The 25,446-nt window shown below is 35.4% G+C and overlaps 1 protein-coding gene across 2 annotated transcripts in view; it reads left to right on the top strand.

Moving 5' to 3' along the window:
* The window catches only part of LOC150076227 (protein arginine N-methyltransferase 6-like), a 235,802-nt gene that overhangs the window by 101,111 nt on the left and 109,245 nt on the right, over window positions 1–25,446 (top strand). For both annotated transcript variants that reach the window (XM_090387157.1, XM_090387156.1), the window contains 2 exons: window positions 1,400–1,468; window positions 14,568–14,641. In XM_090387157.1, coding sequence (XP_090243283.1) covers window positions 1,400–1,468; window positions 14,568–14,641 — 143 coding nt within the window. The remainder of the gene's footprint in view (window positions 1–1,399; window positions 1,469–14,567; window positions 14,642–25,446) is intronic.

Here is a 25,446-nt window from a genome sequence, read left to right on the forward strand (position 1 = left end):
GAATATCTTCAAGTTCATACCAGCCAGAAAATGGATGTGCTGCAGTAGATTATAATTGCAAAAACTGTAATCATGGTAGAATTTGACCTTTTGCATGATGAGTTGTAAAATGTATGGAAATTTTTTCTTCTTTGAAGGAGCTGCCATTACAAGCATTGTGTATCTGGAAATTTATAGAATTTCCTTTTGCCTGTGTCAGAGATGCTTAGGTTTGAATTGCCTGAACTAATAACATCCTCAAATTACAAGAGACCTATCCTTTTCAGCATGTAGTTTATCTTAATTACAACTAAATTGCACCTACATGATTTTATAAAAATCTTTGGGATGACTCCAGATTTAATTTTTCAGTGCAAATTGAATCATTAATCAGAAGATTTGTCAAGCATACTGCATATTAAAAAAAGTGCTGCTACATATTATAAATGCTTGATTCTATATGTCTCCCCCATATAGGTGGGGGCAAAACAAATTAAAAAAAAAAAAACAACAACCAGAAGTTGTGGGCATTCTTTAAAGTACAGTAAGAACCAGTCATATCTAGGTGAAATATTGTAGAATGGTTGATTTATTTCTCTCTGAAGTTCCTCATATTCCAAAACATAGAACTAAAAATGTGACAACCCAGATTATGGATTTAGGTGGATGGCAAATAGTTATTGGGTGTAAAATACCCAGACCTGCCCATAGTCAGTTGTTTCATTTAAGAATACTTTGTTAATTGGAAAGACACCTTTCATTCTTTATTGCTGAAAACAATTGATATTTTTGTGGCCAACCCTGAAATCCTCTTAAATGGTTCTTGCAATGCTATTAATAAATTAGCTCAGTTCTAGTTTCACTAAATGATGAATTTTCCCCACATCTTTGCTGTAGCAGTTGCATTATCAAGTAACTTATTAAAAATGCCTTATCAGTATTGTAGAGAAATCTATTCTACCCCTTAATTACCTGTGGCCATTCCATCTGGTATAATAACAAAAATCATAAAGATTAATGATATTTATGCATAGTCATAATCAACAGTAAATTGACACTTAAAATAATGATTTTTATGTTTTATGAATTCCTATATTGTTTAAAGTTATTTGCTTGTGCACTCTTGCACAATATATTGCATATTGTATGAGAGTACAATATGCAATATATTGTGGACTGTAAATAAATGAACCTACAGTCTGTTTTCAGGCCAGTTTATTATACTTTAATTACTTTCAGTCATGCAAAGCAACATGCAAAGTGGGACATCAACTACTCTTGCGCAGTTGATGTCACACTTTGTATGTTGCCACAATGCATGACCAACCTGTACTTGAGTGTTGCTCATAAAATATAAACTTGTTCACTTTCTGTAACATGTAAAACTAATAATAATTTGATTTTTCAATTTGATTTGTAGGGCTATATGTTATTCTTTGAATCAATGCTTCCATCTGTTTTGCATGTGAGGGATCACTGGTTAAAAAAGGTGATTGTTTATTTTATTCTCTTAGAAAGTAATTTACTCTTGGTATAGTGCTTCATCTTTCACAGAAAGAAGTGCTGTAACTACAGGTTAAGTTCTTGTAACACCTCTAATGGAATGAGAGGTATTAGTTTAATGTACTATAGCAGAAATGCATGATGGTAGAAAATGTCATTCGTAGTGAACAGTTATAGTGTTTCATTACTAAAATTCCAAGTACAGTAAAACTGGCATTAAAAAAAAAAAATACACTTATTGAAATTTAATGAAAAAATAAAAAAACTAATAATAATGTAGAAACTACTTCATAAGTCATGTACTTCTAGTGTTATAGATGACAACGGGAAATTTGGTCATAGGTTCTAGAAGCATTGTTTGTTTTTGTGATGTTAATTGAACTATGATGTGCGGTTACTGTTATTTCAAACTGTAAATCAATTTTAAAAAAAAGTTGAACTTTTTTTTTTGTTAAACTTAAAGCTTAGAATATGGCTGGAAATTGCTTCTCTAACTTTGTTAGGTATGCAATTCTTGATTGTGGACTTGGTACTTGCAGTATATATTGCATTTGGGAAGCTTTCTTGTATATCTGCCACAGCATGAGAAAGCGTTTTCAGCATTGTGTTCCAAGGTTTAAGCTAAAAATTAAAAAAAAAGGTACAGTGTGAATAACATTACATTAGCTGTCAGTTGTGTTCATGAGCAGTCAGCAAGAGAGAGAGAGAGAGAGAGAGAGAGACACATCGCCAAATTTGTCAACAACCCATTCAATAGTTTGTTTGATTGATATTGAAAAAAATTTGCTTCAGAAAATAGTGCTTCTACTCCGCTGTTTTTAGGTACATTTGCATATGTGCAAAGTGTCTATTTTCTTCACTGTGTGTGTCTGTCTTTACCCAGTCGTCTGTTTGTGTCAACTCTACTTCCTGGGAGCAGATTTCTTTTGAAATTTTGTTTGGCTCTTTTAGACTGGTTATTGCACGAAACATTTCATTAAAATAGGATAGATAGAAATATATCATATTTTAGGCCCCTCCATACATATCATTTAGTTATTCATGTGTTGTATGAAGTATAGGACATTGTTGTAATGCGCAGATTGGTGGAATGAATGGACAATATTGCAGTTATGCAGGAGTAGTCTGTTTAAGCGCCACACATATAAAAAGGTTACTTTTTTTGAAGAGCTTGTATTTTATTATTAATTTACTAAATATATAAATAAGGAATTATTACTATTTATTTATTGTAATGATTGTAGAAGAACTACAAAATACATTTGCATTTCAATTTTTATTAAAATCCAGGAGAAAAAATGTAACCAACATTACAAAAAAGTTGGTGACTATTTCATTGTGAGGTACATACAAGATGTGGCAATAAAGTTCTCAGACTGGTGCAATAAAAAGGGCACAAAGTGAAGGAGCTGAAAAATGGTTTTATTATTATTCAAAGTAATCACCACTTGATTGAATGCACTTATTATGTACTTACCAAAGAGACACTGTTCTTTTCAGCAGTTATGTTTTTCTTTATGTTCTCAACATCTTCAAATCCCTTTCTTTCAGGGCAATTTTCATCTTAGGCAAGAGGAAGAAGTCTTCCTGTGCTTTGTCAGAAATGCCTTCACAACAAGTGCGGAATGGGTGTGCAACATTGTGTGCAACAAAAACCAGTTCCTTTTCTCTCAAAATTGCAGATCACCTGGGAGGTGTGCTTCAATAGTCTGAAGCACCTGTATATAAAATGCAGCATAGACTCTTTCCCCTTCAGGTACACATTTCTTATGATTCACACAGTTTGTTGAAAAACGTGATCAGCATTTTCTTGATTCTGGACTTCTGTAAATGAAACTTTTTGGGCTTTGGTAATGGTTCTGAAGTCCACTGCATGCTCCGATGCATTGTCTCTGGGTCATACTGAAACACCCATCTCCAGTGCCAGTACAGTGGAGGAATTAGGATTGTGTTGACAAGTCTGGATGGAATCTTCACATGACACTTCATTATTTCTTCCCATCTGTAAGGCTGCATGGCACAGATTTTGTACAGACCTTTCTTTTCCCTAAATCTTCATGCAGAATTTGATAAATCATCTTCTACCAACTCATTAACCATCATTGTGAGGGTCAAAAGATGATCGCTTACCACAGTTTCCCCTAATATTTAAGAGCACAGAAGGTGATATAGTTGTACACGTTGGCACTAATGATATTAAGAGTAGGAGACCGGCCGAATTACTTAACAAGTACAGGTCACTGTTGAAAAAAAGCCATGAATTAGGGTTGAAATTGAAAGTGTCTGCAATTCTGCCCAGACACGATAGGAGGGAGTATATGATGAGAGCCCTGTCGATCAATTCAGCCCTGGAAAGATTGTGCAAGGCTCAAGGGATAGAATTTTTTTCAGCCTGGTCTGTACTTGTTAACAGGAGAGACTGCTTCTACAGGGATGGGATACACTTAAATAGAAAGGGTGCAAGAATGTTTGCTGATGCTATCGAGGCAGTGTTAGGTGGGTCGGAAAACTGCTAGACTGGGGAGGATACAAGGACTAATAGATTAAGTAGCCACTGGCAGAGGTGAAAGTGATTCTTGCACTGCTTCTATTGGAATGAGCAGCAGCCTGGAAAATAAGATGCAGGATATTTCAGAGACTGCTGGGAATCATTGGGGTACAAGTAAACATATGGGTTGTGTTAGGGTAGCTAAGAAAAAGAACAGGTGCATGTATACTTGCGTGTACACAACTTGCATGTACGTGCTAGGAGTTTAGTAAATAAATTTGATGAATTTGAGGTATTGCTCAAAACATCAAAGGCAGATATTGTTGGGATTTCAGAGACGTGGTGTCACACAGATATAAGGAATGCAGAACTGGAATTTGGGGAGTACAATGTCTACAGACAGGATAGAAAGGGAGGAGGGGTTATGCTATTAGTTAAGAAATACATAAAATCCAAGGAAGTGAAGCCAGTCGACATCGCTGGACATTGCAGTGTCGAGTCAGTTTGGTGTGACATAAGCATTGGGAGATCAAAATTGAGAGTAGGAGTGTGCTATAGGCCTAATGACTCTGATGAGTATAATAAGAAACTGTACAGGGAAATAGAGTGGGCCAGTAAATCAGAGTCTTATAATGGGGGATTTTAATTTCCCAGATATTGACTGGAATTTGGGGGCTGGTCACTCACACACTAGCAAGGCTTTTGTGGATTTATTGGATGATTGTTTTCTACATCAGCACATTCGGGAGGGCAACTAGAGGGAGTAATACTCTTGATTTGATTATCAGTAGTGATTCTTCATGCATTAAGAATCTGCAGATAAATGAACCACTAGGTGGCAGTGATCACAGTGTGCTGAAGTGGGATTTACTCAAAGAGGTAACTACCATTAGGGGTAAAGGGAAGGGTTATTGCTTTCGTAAAGGAGACTACGATGGACTGAGACAGTATTTAAATTCTATACAGTGGGACCAACTGATGATGTTACCAACAGCAAATTCAAAATGGGAAGCATTCAAAGAACTTATCTTGGAAGCTACTAGGCTTTACATACCAACTAAGAAATATTGTTCAAGGTTTAGGCCTAAATGGATGTCAGATGAACCAATGAGACATATGGCAGAGAAGAAAAATGCCTGGGATACATACAAATTAACATGTGACACAGAAGCCTATGATAGATACAAGTTGATCTGTAACCAAGTTACAAAGGAGGTTAGGCAGGCAAAGGCAGATTACGAGAAATCTTTGGCAAGGGATGCAAAGAAAAACAGCAAAGAGTTCTTTATTTATGTAAATTCTAGAAGGAAGGGGATGAATCAGATTGGTCCACTTGATATCGATGGGTCAAATGTTGATGATCCTGCTCAGGTAGCTAACAAACTAAATGAATATTTTGCATCAACATTCACACATGAGGAGTTATTCAGCGAGGGGAATGCCAGAGGTGTATTCAACTCTGGCAGTAAGCTAGAGAATCTTGTAATAACTGAGAGTAAAGTGGAGGAGAAATTGTTGAAGATAAACACAAGAAAGGCACCTGGGGTGGGTGGGATCTATCCAGTTATATTAAAGGAGGCATCAAAGGAAGTAAGTAATAGTAGTAGTGGCATGTGATGCAAGAAAGCAAATGTATGAGCTTATGCAGCATCAGCCAAAAAAAAAAAAAAAAAAAAATCACACCATACCCTCCAAATGCCTGTCCAGTTCCTCCTTAAATTTATTCAACCTATCAACTTCCACAACGACAGATGGAAGTTTGTTCCAGCAATTAACCACCCGCTGGCTAAAGGCAAATTTCCGCACATCTATTCTACATCTGTCTTTTCTTAATTTGAATTTATGCCCCCTTAGGTTCGTAATCTGAACAAGTGGAAGGATCCCATCAGAATTCAGCGTGCTGAACCCATTCAAGGCCTTAAGTTCTGCAATTTGCAGAACTTAAGCCTCTCTTGATAAGAGGATCCCTTCATAATTATGGCTAAGCAAACCCTTAGCCATAATTATGAGAGCTTCCTTGGACTCAGGGGAGGTACCCATGGACTGGAGATGTGCAAATGTGACCCCAATTCACAAAGGAGGATCAAAGGCCGACACAAGTAATTATAGACCTGTGAGTTTAACTTCAGTTCCTGGAAAATTAATGGAGGCACTGGTTAAAGAAGCACTGCAGGATCATCTAGACAAGACTTCAGTTATAGCTCAGACACAGCATGGTTTTGTTAAGGGGAAGTCTTGTCTGACCAATTTGATTGGATATTATGATGTAGTCACAAAAGAACTGGATGCAGGGAATAACTTTGATATTATATACTTGGATCTTAGAAAGGCTTTTGATACTGTTGCTACATGGAAGACTGCTGCACAAATGGAGCAGTGTGGCATTGGAGGCAAATTGCTGCTATGGATAAAGGGGTGGTTGAGGGGGAGAAGACAGAGAATGGTAATCAGTAGACACTGCCCATCGTGGACTAATGTTATTAGTGGAGTCCCTCAGGGTTCAGTATTGGGTCCATTATTGTTTTCTGTATTTATAAATGATATTGATGATGGTATATCAAGCTTAATGTCCAAGTTTGCAGACGATACGAAGGTTAGCAGGGTTGTCAAGGACACTACTGACACTATGCTGCTGCAACAGGATCTGGAAAGGTTGAGCAGATGGGCTGAGAGGTGGCAAATGAAGTTTAACATTGACAAATGTAAATACTACATATGGGAAACAGCAACCCCAGAGCAACGTATCAACTCTGTGGTACTACACTGACAGTGGTAGAGAATGAAAGGGACCTGGGGGGTGGTTGTGCAGGCAGATATGAAGTTCTCTGAGCAGTGCAGATGGGCTGCAAGAGTAGCTCATGGTGTATTGACAATGATATATAGGAATTTTACTAGCAGGGATAAGGAGGTGATTATTTCCTTGTATAAGGCAGTGGTCAGGCCACACCTAGAGTACTGTATACAGGTCTGGAGGCCTCATTTCAAGAAGGATGTAGAGCTGCTGGAATGAGTACAGAGAAGGGCAACAAGATTAGTGAATGGAACAAAGGGGTGCTCTAACGAAGAAAGGCTTAAGTTTTTCAAATTACACTGTCTGGAGACTAGGCACGAGCAAGGTGATCTGATAGAGGTGTATAAAGCGTTGAATGGTTTGAGCATGCTCAATGCTGATGGGATTCTTCCTCTTGCTCAGAATAATCACAATTGAGGAAAGACAGATGTAGGATAGACGTGCGGAAATTTGCCTTTAGTCAGTGTGTGGTTGGTTGGTGGAACAGACTTCCATCCCTTGTCATGGAAGTTGATAGCCTAAATAAGTTTAAGGCTCAGCTGGACAGGTATTTCGAACGAACAGAGGGGTGAAGTGGAAGTGGTTATTTTTTATTTATTTATTTATTTTTATTTATTTTTTATTTTTTTGGCTGATGCTGCATAAGCTTGCTTTCTTGCATCAAATGCCTCTACTAATGCTAATGCTAATATTTACAACTCCGTTCTCATTTAGAGAGGTTGATGGACGCCCACTTCTTAGGTTATCACATCACATTTGTCTTTGAACCGCTTATACCATTCATTACCAATAAACAGTTTTGAACATTTCATATGTTTCTGTTGCAGATTTTCCCAGTTAAAAGCAAAATTTGATATTCATTAGTTTCTCCATTGCAAAATCATGACACAACGTTAACTGGTTGTTACTTGCTACTTGTCAGCCTACTGGACAATCTGTACCACCATCTGTTGGAAGAAGTTTGAACTACAATGTACCACTTCTGTTTATTTTCACATTCATTAAACATGATTGCAACAGCACCAGTCCAGGAACTTGTATTGCCACACCTCATATATACAGTGATTTACCATATTTGATTGCTGAATTTTTTTCTTTAAATTGTTAGAGTAATTTTACTTTAATGATGGGCAGTCAAGTTAAAAATAAGTAGCCGTTAATATTTAAAAACATTATGTACCAAAGTTTTCATTTTTAGAAACCTTCAAAATTTCATAAAGAAATATATTCCTCAGCGTCCAACAGCTTGTTGCATTTGATAGTTGATTATTTGGCAACTTCTAAAATGGTTAGACATTAAGTCTTAGGATGTAATGGCACTTGGGAAAGTCCCGTGAAATGAATAATATGCTCTAATGGTGTGGAGTGGAAATGTTGCTTCAAAGCTCTGTCTGAATATTGCATAATCCTTCTACAGTAATTAATGATTTGTTCAGTTTGCTACCAGTAGAGCTGAGCCACACAGAGTAGGTTTAAAAAATCTGGAAAAGGTTAGTGGATCCATGAATATTCTACTTTAATAACTACAGTTTTATTTGTTGACTCTTCAGTACCTTTTAAAATCTAATCAAAAGGTATTTCCTTTGCCAGATGGAGAAAAGTTTTAGTTAGGGTAAATTTAATCCTATAGTCATTTAATTAAAAACATTTTGAAAGTTGTTTATGAAAGAGTTTCTAAAGATTACAATAAATTTTAATATTATTAAATATTTTGATTAAATTTATGGCAGTTATAATTTAATTTAATCATTATTTATTGTAACATGATTTGCATGTTGTTTTAATTAATATATTGATAATGTAAAGTCTCAAAGAGAGATTAAATACATTGTTTGCAGTATTTAAATTATAATATTTTATAATTAGAGAGGGTTTCTAATTAATTGAAACAGGGGATCTAAGTGATTGTTCATCACTGAGATAATTTTCTTTTTTTGTTAACTTAAAGCTTAGAATATGGCTGGAAATTGCTCCTTTAACTTTGTTAGATATGCAATTCTTGAGGTACTTAATTAATTGAGACTACACTGTTATATCACATGGTAATTTAAGTAATTTATCATTGAAATGCTACAATTTGACATTGAAACACCTCGGTGCCAAACACTTTAATAATTCTGGCTATGTTTCTGGAACTTGCTGTTCCTATCTTCAATCCTGTGGGTTGGACCATTGTTTTGGGTGCCATAATTTTCTAGAAGGTCTTACAAAATTCTCCTAATAATCTAATTTTGTTAAATAATCAAAGTTGTCGGTTACCGTTGGGGTTATAGTTGCTTGGTTACAGAATAATTCTTTTATGGGTAATTTGATAATATCAGACATTATTATGATGAGTCTTAATTACAATATTTTATGATATATATATATATATACATATATCATAAAATATCCAATTTACAATAATTGCAGATTATAGGAGAGTAACTCTAAGTATTTCAATTAAGCTATATGAATTAACTACGATATACTGGGTGTTGTAAAAATGCTATGAAAAATGCTGTAATTATTATAAATTGGATATTGTATATTATATATTGTAAAATATAATTAAGACTCATAATGTCAAATATTATCAAATTACCCATAAAAGAATTATTCTGTAACCCAAAGTTGAAACCAAGCAGCCCTATTGGTAACTTCTACAACTTTAATTATTTATTTAACATAATTAGATTATTAAGAGAATTTTATAAAGCATTTTTGAAAATTGTACTTCAAATCAATGTTCTAACCCCATGGACCTGAAGGTGGAAAACAGTGAGTTCCTGAAATGTAGTCAGAATTAAATGTTTGGCATTGAGGTGTTTTAGTCATTCAAATTGTAGCATTTTAATAATAAATTACTTAAATCTACCTCATGATATAATAGGGTTGTATCAATTAATTATCTTATAAAAAGGGTTTACCCTCATTTGTTGTAAATTGATAAAGCAAGGAAAGGAGTGATCACTCAGATGGGAAGCTTGTGCTATAAAGTACCTTAACGTTATGTTTAAAATTAACAGGCATTCCTTTTAGAAAGTATAATTGCACATTTATTAGTGGTAACAGAAAATTTTTAAGTTTAACAGTCAGATTCAAGAAAGAAAAATAATTGTTACTTATCCCTTTTCTCTCCCTCCCTCCCCATATATCCTGCAGAGCTTTTAATCCCATCCTCAAACAATTTTGTCCAGGTCTTCCAAAAACAAAAAAAAAGTCATTATTGTAGCCACAGCCACAACATATGAATTTGTTAACATAAGTCCCAGTAAATCATTTTCAGCCTTGTGTGGGAAAAAGGTTAAGTCTGATGGTGAATAAGGTAACTTTTCAAGAAGTTGAAGCCCATAGCCACTCTTTTCCCATTTCAACATCTTTCACTAGTACATTGTCCTGGTAGATGACGACCTTTCTGTGAGCTTTCCATGATACTTAGCATTGGTGTAAAAAAATCAATCAAGTATAAAATTTCTCTGAGATGGTCTGGAATCTTTTTTAAATAATCTGGTAATATAACTGAAGACATGCTGAGGGTTTGCCGTTAAAGAAAGACATGTTGTCCATTCCTTCAAGGCTTGAAGGAATGGGCATTAATAATCAATCCAAGCATTAATTATTGACATCTGAGTTTCTATTGTGAACCATGTTTCTTGTTTCATAGTTATTTTTTAAGTTTGCCATTGGATATTCCTGTCCACTGGAGTATTCAGTAGAATCATATCATTGAATGGTTGTTAACGCCTTTGCTTTGAAGCTCTAGCCATCCTTCTTTTTCTGTTAATATTACTGTTTAATACAGCACTGCATCCACATTTGACCTGTTATTTTATTTTTTTTTTATTAAAAAAAAAAATCTGGGATATGTTTGCTTTCCAAAAACTTCTTGTTGACTAATGCTGTTAAGGTGTATGCTATCATACTTCTCATAAATGTTTTTTTTACAGATTGAAATCTTGTATTAAAATTTTTCTTAAATTAACTTCACCAAAGATATTATATATGAAATAAAAATAAAATCGATCACAGTGAAACTGGTTTCAGATATTCAAGAAGTTGTAGCTCTTTCTGAAGGTCAAGATTTTTGGAAAGTGGAACATACGGTACTGTCATCAACAAAACTATGGATTTCTGGTTGATTGTAGAAGGTCATTAATATAGGAGGAAAAGAGTGCACAAAAGAACATAACCTTGGAAATTTCTAGCATTAGTTGAGAGATTAGAAGATAGTCATGTACCATCACATGCAGTGAGCAGTCAGGAAAGAAACTAGCACGCATTTGCAAAAATCATAAGGTAGGCCATAAATGTAAGTTTACTTAGAAGGCCTTTATGTCAAACACAATCATAAGGTAGAAATACCGGTAGCAACTGGTATTTCTGTAATTATAAAATAGCAACTTCTTGAATTTCAAAACTTTCGCAAGAAATTTGTTTACAGATGTGTAATATAAGCCAAATATCACTGCTAGTGGAGTGGCACTGACAGAACTCATATTAGTGATTTTTTGCAAGATGAAAAATTTCAAGATCATGTAATAGTAGTTGGTTGATATATCTTGAGTCCCTTCCAAGATAATGGAGAAATTCATTACCTTTGAAAGGGTTTGAGGTATGAGCAGTAGAATAAGAGAATGTAAAAAGGCAAAACTGGAGTTAACCTCTGGAACTTAGGGTTTTAAGAATGTTTGGAGAAACCCCACTGGACCCGAGGTCTGATGATAGGATTGTTCAGGATTCTTCTAATCTCTTTCTGTTGGAAAACCAAAGAAGGTATTGGGGTGGGATGTGATTATTATTATTATTCAGGACCCTGATTGGTATGGTAAAAGGAAATTTATCAAGATATAAATGTAAGAGTTAAAAGAAAAGTAAGATGCTGATAAGTCAACTTTATCTTTAGATGATTATGCAGAAGAGCCATTGGGATGTATGGATGGACAGAAGTTGCAGCCAGAGGCTTTGATACTACACCAGAAGGCTTTACTGCCATTTGACAAGAAGCAGGTTTCCTATTTTTTGAGTATCACGTCAAAACCAAGTTTGGATTTACTAACATGAGTAACCTGTTTGAAACTATTGCAAGATTTATCATATGTAGAAAATGAAGCTGGTCATATTGGAAAGCTAAGTGTTGATGTACTTGTCTTTTATCTCGAACAGCTTCAGCACATTTTTAGGAAACCATGGTTTAGCTAAAAGATGAGTTCGGAGTGGAATGAAGAAGAAAGCATTTCATCCTTACAAGAATAATTTCACTTTGTAATCTGAGCAAGTATTAGGATCAAAGATGTGTTTGGTATGGGAGATTTAAAATGGAAGTCCACCAAAGAAAAGCAGTACTAGAAATAATAGAGATTACATCCCATTTAGTGCTATTGTACTGAAGAATACTGCTGTGTTATTCCTATATTTTAAAGTTGGAAAAAAGGAAATAAGTTTACAGTTGTACTGATGTGACATTAATATAGTGCACGGGGCAATGAAATTACAGTTGCAAACATCCTCATAATGTAAACTGCCAAAAAGACAGAAAAAAATATTTTTTTGTCAATAGGTGATATATATAAGATTTAGATGTTACACAAGCAGAATTCAACTTTCAAATAATTTCATTGTTTATGAAAGTGGCATTAATTAATCATCTTTGACATTTCTACATGTCACTCTTTGTAGAGCTTTCTTCCAGAATGCAAAGATTTTCAGTATCTAATACACACTCTGTAATTGAACAAAACAATAAAATTAAGTAGTTTTAATAACTTAAAATACTTTTTTGTTTTATTCTACAAATAACTTTAAAACAGTTTCATTGCATAATTCACACACTTTATTTGTGGCTTCATATAATGCACATTAATTATTATTATTAATTTTGAAGTAAAGTCTGTAATATCAGTTTGCATTCTGACATAAAAGTGGATCTGTATTTTTGAATGCAAAAAAAAATTTTAAATTTCAAATTTGGCAGGTATGTACAAGGCGAGGCAGGGAAATGGGCAAGTTTAAAAACACAGTAATTAAATAAAGAATTTATATTTGCCAAATTACAGATATGCATCTCAAAGTACATAGTATGCCATTTATTTTTTTTTTTAAAATGATATCGTTGAGGTGATATTCATCTCTGTGTAGGCATTCTTCTGATCTTCCATGCTTGTTTCCCATTAGGCAGCATAGCATCTCCAAAGGAGATCTGACAAGTTATTCTCAAATTCTTTCTTTCAGCTCTTCAATATTGTGTGGGCAATGAGAATACACCTTGCTTTTTAAATCTCCCCAATAAAAAAAAAAAAGTCACATGCTGAAAGGTCTCTTTGGGCCTTGGAGGCCAAGAAATTTTGCCATTTCTGGAGATGTTGTGGCTATGAAAAAAATCAGTCATAGCATACCATTGACACCCTGGCAGGTTGAGATGCTGTGGAATCTTGCTGAAACAAACTGTTAGTCTCATTAACTTGAGGAAACGTAGTAGCTAGTTCATCAGCCAAAGTTGCAATCATGTTAGCATAGCAGCCTGATGTCGCAGTTGTATCCTTCCATTTTCAAATAAATATGAGTCAATGATGCTGTGAGATGATGAATTTGTTACCCAGTCACTGTGCGATGGTTGCCAGTGGAATTGGTGAGGGCTTTTTCCGACCAATAATAAAAGTTGTTTATTCACAAAACCATTTAGATGAAAGTGAGCGTCATCAGACATCCATTGATTGGAATAAAGTCTTCATCATGATCCATTTGAGTTAGCATTACTTGACAAAAATTTTTATGGGTAAGGAGATAGAGGTTTTAATTCTTGTAGTACCTGTACCTTGTAAGGATGGAAATTTAAGCCTTGATGCAATAGCTGACATAGATTCCTATTGGATAAGTTCAATAACAGTACATGCCAATGTGCAGAACTTTGGACTCTATGAGAGTGGTTCTGGCAGCTTCTTTTTTGAGAGTAGAACCAGTTTCTTCAAAATTACATATGCATGTTTTAATTTCATGAATGGACAGTACAGAATCTTGACACTTAACAAGTTTGCTGTCATCTATATTTGAGAGAGTGCATTCAATATACTCTCTCAAATATATAGAAAGAGTGCATTCAACATGCTGTAATTTTTGTAATGTTGAGAAATAACAACATTCTGAAAATTCATAAATAATGGTTGAAATGGTTGAAAAGTAAAAGCCTGTAATTCATAGCTGAAAGCTAAGCTGTAAATCAGAACAAAACTCAATTTTATTGAAAGTTTATTCTGTGTATGTAAACTAACCTAAACAAGCATAAAACAAATAAAATAGTGTACCAAAAACTAAAATGAATCATTGATACCAATAGCCCAGAGTTCAGTGAGCTGACAGAATTGAGCAGTTCATTTCGTATGTCCTTACTTTTATACCCACTTGTATATTGACTGCTTAACCATGAGAGCATATGTGCATTATGGCACAGCACTTGAGGTACTGTTCATCGTGTATATGTAGCAGATGTGTTAAGCTTAAATGTAAGTTTATTGGCCTCATCTCTGCCATTGTTTTTGTGAAATGTCTTGGCAGAAAGAGCATGTTGTGCACCATTTCACTGTTCAGGTTTAGTAAATGGCATAATGTGGACAAGAATATGTCAGATGATGCAATCTTCCCCATCACATTGTTACCTAGAAGATTTTCTGTTTCCCTGGCCTACCCTGTATATGATATTATGTGTCTATAGTGTAGAATGCTTGCAAACACATTTTCATCTTTTTTTGAGAGAGGATAATTGTGCTTGATGTGAGTAGAAGGATGACAAATTAAAAATATAATTTACACGTGCCCCACTTTTCTTCCTAGGAAGGGACCCTTTTTCCAGAAAAAGTGAGGATGTTTGTGGCTCCACTCACAGATCATGAAGAATATGAAGATAAGTTAGTGCATATTGTATGTTTTATTGTGTTAAATTTTAAAAGTATAGTGATCAAGTTAGATTGAAGAAATTGCATCTTTCCACAGAATAAGATTTAAATTAGATTTATTAGTAAGTGAGGATAAAAGTTTTACAAAGTTTTGTCTATAGTCAATATCCAAATTAAAAAGTTATATCATAATGGGATTATGATTAATGGTATATTGAACTGATGAGTTCAGACTTTGTTGCTTGGGATAGCTATCATTTTGGAAAGTTAATTTGACTTTAGGTTCATCTGTCAAGTTTTACAATGTGACATAATAGCAAATTTTCAAAACAAACTCCTGATCCAATTACAGAAGTCAGAAAGGAATTCAGAAATATCAGCATTTTAATTTAGACATTGTTGTTGATTCAGGATAAGTTTTGTAAAAATTTTATCCCGTCTTACAAATAAATCTAATATAAATATTATCACATGAAAAAGTATGCTTTCGTAACAGTAACTTAATAGTATTACTGAGTAGTGACCTTTCCAAATCAAATTATAGATTTGATTTATTTTCTTAAAACAAATTGGTGAATCTGCATTTCACTAGAATTTGGATGGAGGTAGTAATATCTAATTAATATATGGTTATCTTAATATCTGTTATTAAGATAACCATATATTAATTTTGTTATTTATTTTGGAAACAAAAGTTTTCATGCAGTAACTCACAATGTACTAAATTATGTATTTTAGTACCTAATGCTGGTGTGATTACTCATTTCAGGTACTGTAAGGAGATGGTAAAAGATTTATTTCAGTCTGTTATTTTCAGACTGAAATAAATCTTATTTCTTTTGTTTTATATATTTCCCACTTCCAACCCTTCAGCTGTACTGTAAATCACAGAACAACCAATCATGTGACTTCTTAAAATATGACTTAAACATTTTATTCCCCCCCCTCAGATGTTGCTGTCTTTTTCTGCTGAGCTATAACTAAATGTTCTCTCTCTCTCTCTCATGCAACAAAGCATTGCTAACCAGCCTTGCATCCAATAAAATAAAATAAAAAAAAAACCCTCACTTCTGTTTACACTTTGGTGTGATCATGTAAATCAGAGGAGTTTACAATTAGTCATTTTAAAAAGAATATAGACATTATTGTATTTGGCAATCATTTCGGCTTGAACCGCAGCAACTGAAATGTGTGCTACTTCACCAGCCTACTTAGCTCTGTCAAGCTTAACTTTCAAAGTCCAATATATAAAATCCTCTTCTGACAAATTTTACCTCGAAATATTTACAAAAACAGTTTTGTGGGTGTTCTATAAATTTGGGGGTGGGGGGAGATTAGAATTAAGTTATTTTGTTTATTTTTTTCTATGTGCAAGTACTTAAAAATAAAAGCAAGTTTTATTCCTGTTATTGGCAATAGCAATCAGCTTGGTAAGGATCTTGGAGACATCTGAGTGAAAAACATGCAGGTATGGTGAAACAATCAATATAGAATAGTATGTCATCTACAAGATATCTGAATTACTATTAGAATAGTGATTCAGACATTTTGTAGATGACATACTTGCCTGCTTCCTCAGTGAGAAGAAAGAAAAATTACATAGGTAAAAACTTGCAAATAAGGGTACATTTTTAAGGTAAGCATAACATAGACATGCACAAAGGTTCTGAACATTGCTACAGCTGTCCGAAACACTGTGGCTAGTGGTTATTTATTTATTTTTTTTTTTTTTATGAAAGCCCCAAACATGAAAGGTATCAAAACCTATAGTACTTAGTACCGTGCATGGGTTGAAGGAGAAGTATTGGGGGGGGGGATGCCGGAAACTTTGCTCTAGAAGTAGCTGTTGCAAACTTTTAACAGCAAGTGTGGTGATGCCAGGAAGAAGACAGAGGCTGGTGTTGCAGATGTCTGTGGAGATCTCTAGGCAGCAAGTCACTGTTATTAGCAGTACAAATAAAATCTACTTTTACAGAAGTGTCTACATAAGGAATTAATTAGATAATAGATGCTTCTCTGAATCCATTTTTTTGTTTTGGGTGTTTCTATCCTCTTCCAGCTGACGGCGAGAGACTTTGGCACTTCAGAAATTATATTGTTATCTATGAACCTGGGATTACTAATGTTGTTCTTAACTGAATAACTTCACCAGAAGAGGTGAATTTTTAGCACTTCTGTGTCAGCTTTTATGGCTTACTGGACCCTGGTTGCTTTTCACTTGTTTGGAGAGGTCTTGATTAAAATTCTGTTGGAGACTGGAGGAATTCCTAAAAGGCTTGTTTTTAGGACAAGAATTTTATGTATAATATTTGGGAATGATTTGTTACTACAGTGGAATCTCGTTAATACAAAGTTCAAGGGACCTAAATCTTCGTGGTTTGTAGTAATGAGGTCCCCCAAAAGTGTTAAGATTTTACCAGTTTTTTTTGGTATATATTGTATATCTAAGAAAAATAATAATAATATCAAAAATAAATTAATAAAATAAAAACAAAAGCCTTGTCTAACAGTACAGTAATAGGAATAACATTTTTTTAAAGATTTTATTTTATTTGTAAGATAAACTAAGAGAAAAGCAATATTAATGGAAATGAAAATATTGTACAGTATATATTTTGATATACATGTATACAATATTTTAGTATCACAGTAAATAGAATTACAATCTTAATGTAAAAGGAGACATACAAAGCATTAACTTTTTAATAAATTAATCTAATTTAAAGAAAGAATCCAATGTTGTTTGCACAGTTTTTGTCCTATATGCATTTTTAACTACAGCACAGCACAGCACAGACATTATCAAATGCAATAGTTGTTTCTTTATCAACATTACTGCAGGCCAACACATTCTCTATTATGTTCAATGCATTTTGGGCATCTCTTTTAGATGGCAGTGTGTGTGCTTCTTCACTCTCGCTGGTAACAAAAACATTTTATTTGGTACCCACAGCTCCTCTGGTGTTGGCATTGCAGTGGTAGCAACTTCATCATCCAACTTCACAAACTTTTCAAATTTGCCAACAAAATCTATGTGCTCCTTCAAATTCCTCCATTCCTCGCTGTTGCTATCACGTTCATCTGCTGGACCATGTTTTTTGATGATGTTCTCTCCAAAGCCACTCTTTCCAAGCAATAACAAGATTATGGATAGCATCCAAGACATTCCAATTTGGCTGCAAATTATTCCCTCCTCCTATGTTGTGGATCAAGTACCTTCGCCTTATCAAGCAGGCTCTATATGCTCTTTTGAGGTTATAAATAATGCCTTGATCCAGTGGTTGCATTAAACTGGTGGTATTGGGGGCTAAAAACAACAGCCATATATTTGTCAACTTAAGTGTCTTGGCTGAATGTGCTGTACAACGGTCTAGAATCATCAAAATGTTCATTTTTTTTTTTTGAAGCCATTCTTCTGTCCAATTTTGATAACCAAGACTGAAAAATTTTGACTGTAAGCCAAGCACTTCTATTGGCCTCATAATCACAGCAAAGCTGGTTAACTGCTTTAAAACATCTTGGCTTGGAAAACTTACCAATCACAAGTGGGCATAGTTTTGTACTGCCATCTGAATTGCAGCATAACAGAACAGTGAGTCTTTGTTTACTTAATTTTCCACCATGACAAGACTCTCCTCGAACAGCAAATGTTTTGTTTGGCAGCAAATTATAAAATAAACCTGTCTCGTCAAGATTAAAAATATCCTTTGCCGCATATTTTTCAAGGATGGACCATACAGAACACAACCAGTCTGTAGCCTTTCCTTTGTTGACTAATCCAGACTCACCCCAAAGCATTTTGCGAAACCAAGTTATTCCTGTCTTTAAATCTTTGGAGCCAGCCAGCCACTGCTGCATTTGAAGTCACTAATCCATGTTGCTGAGCTAGATAATTTGCCTTTTCTTGCAAAATCGGACCTGATATTGGCAAATTAGATGCACTCATTTGTTGGTACCACTCAAAGTTTTGTTTCAATTTCCTCGTGTTTTGCACAACGAATTTGTTTCCTGTTTTTCATTGCTGTTCCAGTGTCATGCACTTCTTCAAGTCTTTTTCTGTTTTTCATCACTGCTCCAGTGTCATGCACTTTTTCAAGTCTTTTTCTGTTTTTCAGTATTGTAGGTAAAGTAGGTAAAGGGATGTTGTATTCCTTTGCAATGTCCGTTTTACTTCTTTCCATCCTATCAGCCTCTTGTATAATTTTTAGTTTAATTTCCAGGCTTAATTTTGCCCGTCTACATTTTGTCGCCATAACACTGCTAGATAAGATTTAATATAAACAAATTTTAAATTAATTTAAAGACAAGTTCCAAAAAAGGCATCAGCTCAGATAAAATGGCACAAAAAATAGATTGCTGTATACAATGGCAAAAGACTATGAACTGAGGTAATAATTGCAACTGACCTTATTCCTGTGGAGAGTGAGGGAGTGCATGTAAACAACTTAGAAAAACTTTTTATTCCTTTGTTAATTTAACAACTCTTCCTTCAGAAAGATGTGTTTCAGAGTGCACTTGACGTTGTAGCTACCATAAACTGCTTTTGTTTACACAAAACTAATTTCTAACAAGTCAGTGCCATCCTTCGAGAAGTAGGGAGCCAAGTGGCTGGGGGCAATAATCGGATTGTTCTGCCAAGATTTGTATTAAACATACAAAATGACAATATTTATTTCTCATGGGATGAAAAAGAACTTTGGGATACATATTAACCAAATTTTGTTATAAACAAATATATTTACATAGAAAAGCCTATCCTTTCACAGGGGAATGGTTTGTGCTTCATATAAACGAGTACTTTGTATAAACCGCGTTTGTATTAACGAGATTTTACTGTATTTTGTTTCTGAAGTCATTTCATATTTTCTTTGTTACATTTACATCTCAAAGTGTTTCAGCCCCTTATTGACTTTATACCTAGGCAATGAATTTATATTTTGAAAATGCCTTAGTTGCTGAATGGCCAAAATTGTAATTGTTCTTTGTTTACTTTTGGTTATTAATTTCTTTGATAAATACAGTATATTGTGCTGAGAGGTAAATGCACTATACTTCATTTTTGTATAAGATTTTCTACTGAGATACCAATTATCTACACCAGTAAGACCATTTTGTATGATAATTTTACAATCCATACCCCATTCATTATTAAAAAGTGGCTAATAAAGCCCATAAACAAAATGTGTTATTAATAAAAGTTAAAATGCAGCTGCTGTGTGCTGTAGACAGAGGTGATGCATTCAAAGCAGATATATGCAAAAAGTTTAATTTAACTTTTTTTAATAATTATAAGAAATCATGAAAACTTATGTTTGTATTTGAGCAAAGAAAGCAAATTTGTACTGCTTATTTGGTTAAGTAAACAATGACCCAGAATGTTATAATTTCTTGTACTGTTTCATAGCAAAGGCAGATGTACTTCTCAAAGAATTGGGAATCATTAGTCTAATTCTGCATAGTTGGAATGGTTTAAGATGAGAATTGTAATAGTTTTATGTTTGATGAGGCAGGAGCAAGAATAACATCCAGGGATATGACTCCAGAATTTCTGATTTCTACATCCTCTATGATAGTGTTCAAGTCCTATCACAGGCTGGAGGAATTTCTAAAGGCCCCTTTCAGTCAGTGAGCCAACCAGATGAAGAGAATAGGATTTTTCAACCCACACTACATGCAAATTGGCATGTGAACACATTTGTACAGACAATACATAATAGCATAGATGGCCTTAGTTTCTGATGCACCTAAAAACTAATATTAGCAACCTGATTTCTACCATATCTGTGCAGCTGAAACTGAATGCAGTTAGGGTAAGATATTTTTGAACTGATGAAATGTAATTTTTTTTTTTTTTTTTTTTTTTTCTTAGAGCAAATGTTTTTAAAAGGCGAGTAGAGTTTTGCTGGGAAAAAAAAGTTAAAACATATTGTGTTTCTATCACAAATGCAATAATGTGGTATTGGATGGTCCTGAAAATCCAATAATCCATCAGTTGTGCAACATTTTATTGGTTTCTCCCTACCCCCAATTACTGATGTTGAAGGATGGAGATTTCATTTTTTAAGAACAATAATTACTCAGAGACTTTGTAATAGATATATAGGCATATTGATAATGTCAGTTAATCTGTAAGATAGTATGAATAGTGATGCGAGCTAGTATGTAGGTTACTATATCATAGTTTAGTGCGAGATTTGCATATTGCTACAAAGACTGGGCATAAACAAAATATACTTTTTTATTATTCTATTATTGTAGAGGGTATAGAGGAGGGAGAACAGGGATTAAAGGTAAGACTGAATTGGAAAGTAAAATTACTTTCTATACCCTTGAATATGCTAATGATTTCAAGTTTTTTGAGGGGGCTATCAGCCAGCATAAAATACAGGCAACCCCTGTATAACATGATACTTCTACAATATGGTTTTGCTCTAACACGATTGATAAATTGCAGAAATCCTCGCACAACACATTTTTGCTCTAACACGGTTAGAGAATGTGGCAACCTCGCATAACCTGGTATTTTAGAGTTTTTGTCCTGTGAAATATTCAATCATATAAAAACATAAATAAATTTTCAGAAACTCATTACTCCCGATCTCATTCATCTAAATGTTAAAGTAATGTTCCTACCACCTAATACAACTTCTTTAATTCAGCCATTAGATCAAGGCATTTTATCTACCTTTAAAACTCATTACATCAGAAAATCATTACAATGGATTTTGGAAAAAATTGATTCCAAATCTGTTGAAGCGATAGAGGCATGGACTTTTTTTCAATTGTGGACTGTATCGGAATCATAGCTTTTTCGCTCATAGAAGTAAAACCATTAACATTAAATGCATGTTGGAAAAATGAATGGCAAGAGTCAGTTTATTCAGGAAATATGGTTGAACTGGCAGAAAACGGAATCGGTGCCGATAGCAGGACTTGCTAAGTCGGTAGGAGGGGAAGGTTTTGATGATATGACTACTGAAGACGTTCACAACTTATTGGAAGCAAAAGAGGCTGGTGAAGTGGATTTGGTGGAAATGGCATCGGAGGCAAACCAAATCAATACAGAGGATTATAGTGCAGTTAAATTCTGAAGTACCAAATTTTACACTAAAATCATATGGGAGGGCATAAACTTAGCCAAGAAATTTATGTAGAATCTTATTTTTTGAATGCAGATCCTTCTAATAAAAGGAGCACAAAGTTCAAAAGGGAGCTTCAAAAATATTTAGCTCCATAGCAAGAAATTTACAAAGATCTATCAAGCAAAAGCAAAAAACCGAGATTACTGATTTTTTAAAGAGAAAAGAAGATACACGAAACCTAGATTCTGCAGAAGAAAGTTCAGAAGGTGATATTCTGCAATAGACAAAATGTTTTGATTGTACTTAGCAGTGATGAAGAGGAAGAAAATTAAATGAATGTACATTATCTGATATACACTGAACCAAAAGATTATGACCACCTACCTAATATGATATTGGTCCTCCACGTGCAGCCAAAACAGCTCATACTGGGCGAGGCATGGATGTTACAAGCAATTTGTAAATGTGTCTTGTGGAATCTGGTACCACACGTAACCAGCAGGTCCTTTAACTCCTGTAAGGTTCGTGGTTGAGACGCCGCAGATCGGAATTGCTGTTCCAACACAAACCACAGATGCTCGATGGGATTGATGTCTGGGGAATTTGGAGGCCAGGGCAATACCTGGAAGTCTTCCTCATGTTCCGCGAACCAGTCTCTAACAATCCGGGTGGTGTGGCATGGCACATTATCCTGCTGAAAGACGGAACTGCCAGAGGGGAAGACTATTGCCACGAAAGGGTATACCTGGTCAGCAATGATGTTTAGGTTGGTGGTAGACATCAGAGTGTGCAGCACATGGATGACCAGACCCAGGGTATCCGAGCAGAACATAACCCAAAGCATAACACTGCCGCCACCGGCTTGTGTTCATCCCACAGTGTATCCAGGTGCCATCACTTCCCCAGGTAAATGATGCACACGTACCCAGCCATCCACCTGGTGCAACAGGAAATATGATTCATCAGACCAGACGACCTTCTTCCAATCACTCAAGGTCCGGTTTCGATGCTCGTGTGCCCATTGTAGGCACTGTTGCTGGTGGCTACGCAGCCCCATTTTCAGCAGGGTTTGATGTACTGTGCATTGTGACACATTCCTGTCACCAACATTCCAATTACCGGCGAGTTGCACTACAGAAGTCTCCCTTCTGTTACCATGTACCATCCGGGAGAGCCTTTGCTCACCTCTAGCATCGATGAGCCGTGGTCATCCAACACCTCGCTGGCAGTTCGTGGGTCACCCTCCTCGGACCACTTTCGGTAGATACTAACCACGGCTGACCGTGAGCACCCCACCAGCCGTGTCATTTCGGATATGCTCTGACCCAGTCGTCTGGCCATTACAATTTGGCCTTTATCAAACTTCCTTAAGTCCGCTGCCTTTCCCATCTGAAGAACAAGAGTAACACTGATTAGCGGAGCTCAGTATCATGTTTTTTATAGTGTCCCGACATGCACATGTGCCATAGTTCACCTGCAGTTGCTTTGGTTTGCATAATGACTCCCTGGTCATAATGTTTTGGCTGATCGGTGTATAAGTATCATGGTTTGTAAGGAAAGACGTTTGTTCAATTATTACTATTTAAGTTACCACTATTATAAAAATAAAGTATTTAGTTATTACTATTATAAAAATTAAGTTTCCGATAGTTAAAAAAAAATGGTGTATTTTTGCTAGTTTTTGGAAATCCCAATTTTTGTACTGGTTCTTAGTCCCGTATAACATAAGATTCCTTATCCAATCCTTATTAGAAGGGCTTTGGAGTTAAGAAAAGAAGATATCAAAAATAGCAGAGTGCAAGATAACAGCATTGGGGTTATTACTAAATACACCGAGTTGGCTTTCATTGGCCACACTCCATTGTGTAGAAATGGACTGGTCTGTGATGTTAGTGAAGGCAAGTAGGGAATGGTCGATTTTTATTATTAGCCATATTGCAATTTAATATTAGCCATAGTGCAAGGAAGCCTGAGACTTATGCTGCACCAGCCCAAAAAAAAAAAAAAAAAATTCTGAATTACCCTGAGAGAGAGAGAGAGAGAGAGAGTCGCAAAAGGGAACCACCAAGAAAGAGAAGAATGATGATATCCAGCTCAGGACCCTGGGTGTGCCAAGCCCACACTCACCAGATGTGATACCCTGGGGTAAATATATAAGTTGTAGCTTGCACATGTGGCAATTAAGTTAGTTTCTGTGAGGAAGCATTAGTTCAGGCATATGATGCAAGAAAGCAAGCTTATACAGCATCATCCAAAAAAAAAAAAAAAACCCTTCCCATTTCATCCTTTCGGTCACTCCAAATGTTTATCTAGTTCAGACTTAAATTTATTTAAGCTATTAACTTCCACAACAATAGATGGAAGTCTGTTCCACCAATCAACTACCTGCTGGCTAAAGGCAAACTTCTGCACATCTATTCTACAACTGTCTTTTCTTCGAATCTATGCTCCCTCGGGTTCTTAATCTGAACATGCAGAAGTATCCTGTCAGTATTGAGCCTGCTCAAACCATTCAAGGCCTTATACACCTCAATCAGATAACTTCGCAAGTGCCTAGTTTCCAGATGCTGCAACTTGCAGAACCTAAGTCTTTCTTCATAAGTGCACCCCTTTGTTCCTCTCACAAATCTTGTTGCCATTCTCTACTCATTCTAGCAACTCTACATCCTTCATAAAATGAGGCCTCCAGACCTGTATACAGTACTCAAGGTGTGGCCAGACCATTGCCGTATACAAAGGGATAATCACCTCCTTGGCTCTGTTGTTGAATTAATTGACAAAACTCCATGACCTTCTCTGGCAGCCCGTCTGCACTGCACAGAGAATTTTATATCTGACTACACGATTACCCCCAGGTCTCTTTCGTTCTCCACCTCCCTGATAGTAGTACCAGACAGTTGGTACATTTCTCTTGAGTTACTGCTGCCAATATGGAGGTGCCTAGTCTCCAGCCAATATGGCTGGAGACTAGGCACCTGCGCGGTGATCTAATTGAGGTGTATAAGGCCTTGAATGGGTTCAGCACGCTGAATTCTGATGGGATCCTTCCACTTGTTCAGATTACGAACCTAAGGGGGCATAAATTAAAATTAAGAAAGGACAGATGTAGAATAGATGTGCGGAAATTTGCCTTTAGCCAGCGGGTGGTTAATTGCTGGAACAAACTTCCATCTGTTGTTGTGGAAGTTGATAGGTTGAATAAATTTAAGGAGGAACTGGACAGGCATTTGGAGGGAATGGTGTGATATATTTTTTTTTTTTTTTTTTTTTTTGGCTGATGCTGCATAAGCTCATACATTTGCTTTCTTGCATCACATGCCACTACTACTACTTTGCATTTGTCAATGTTAAACTTCAGTTCCATTTCTCAGCCCTTCTGCCTAACTTTTCTAGATCCTGTTGCAGTAGCATACTGTCTTTACTGTCATTAACAACCCTGCCAACTTTTGTATCATTTTAAAACTTGGACATTGAGCCTGATATACCTTCATCAATATCATTGATAAATACACAAAACAATAATGGACCCAGCATCGAAACCTGGGGGAATCCGCTAATAACATTAGTCCACATAGAGCAGTGTCCATTTATTACTAATCTCTGCCATCTCCCACTCACCCATCCTTTTATCCATTGCAGTAACTTGCCATACTGCTACAATTTGTACAGCTGTCTTCCATGTGCAACAGTATCAAAACTTTTCCTGAAATCCAAGTATATGATATCAAAATTATT

Source organism: Mastigoproctus giganteus, chromosome 13, assembly GCF_048544385.1.
Source record: "Mastigoproctus giganteus isolate SK-2022 chromosome 13, ASM4854438v1, whole genome shotgun sequence".
Lineage (NCBI taxonomy): Eukaryota > Metazoa > Arthropoda > Arachnida > Uropygi > Thelyphonidae > Mastigoproctus > Mastigoproctus giganteus.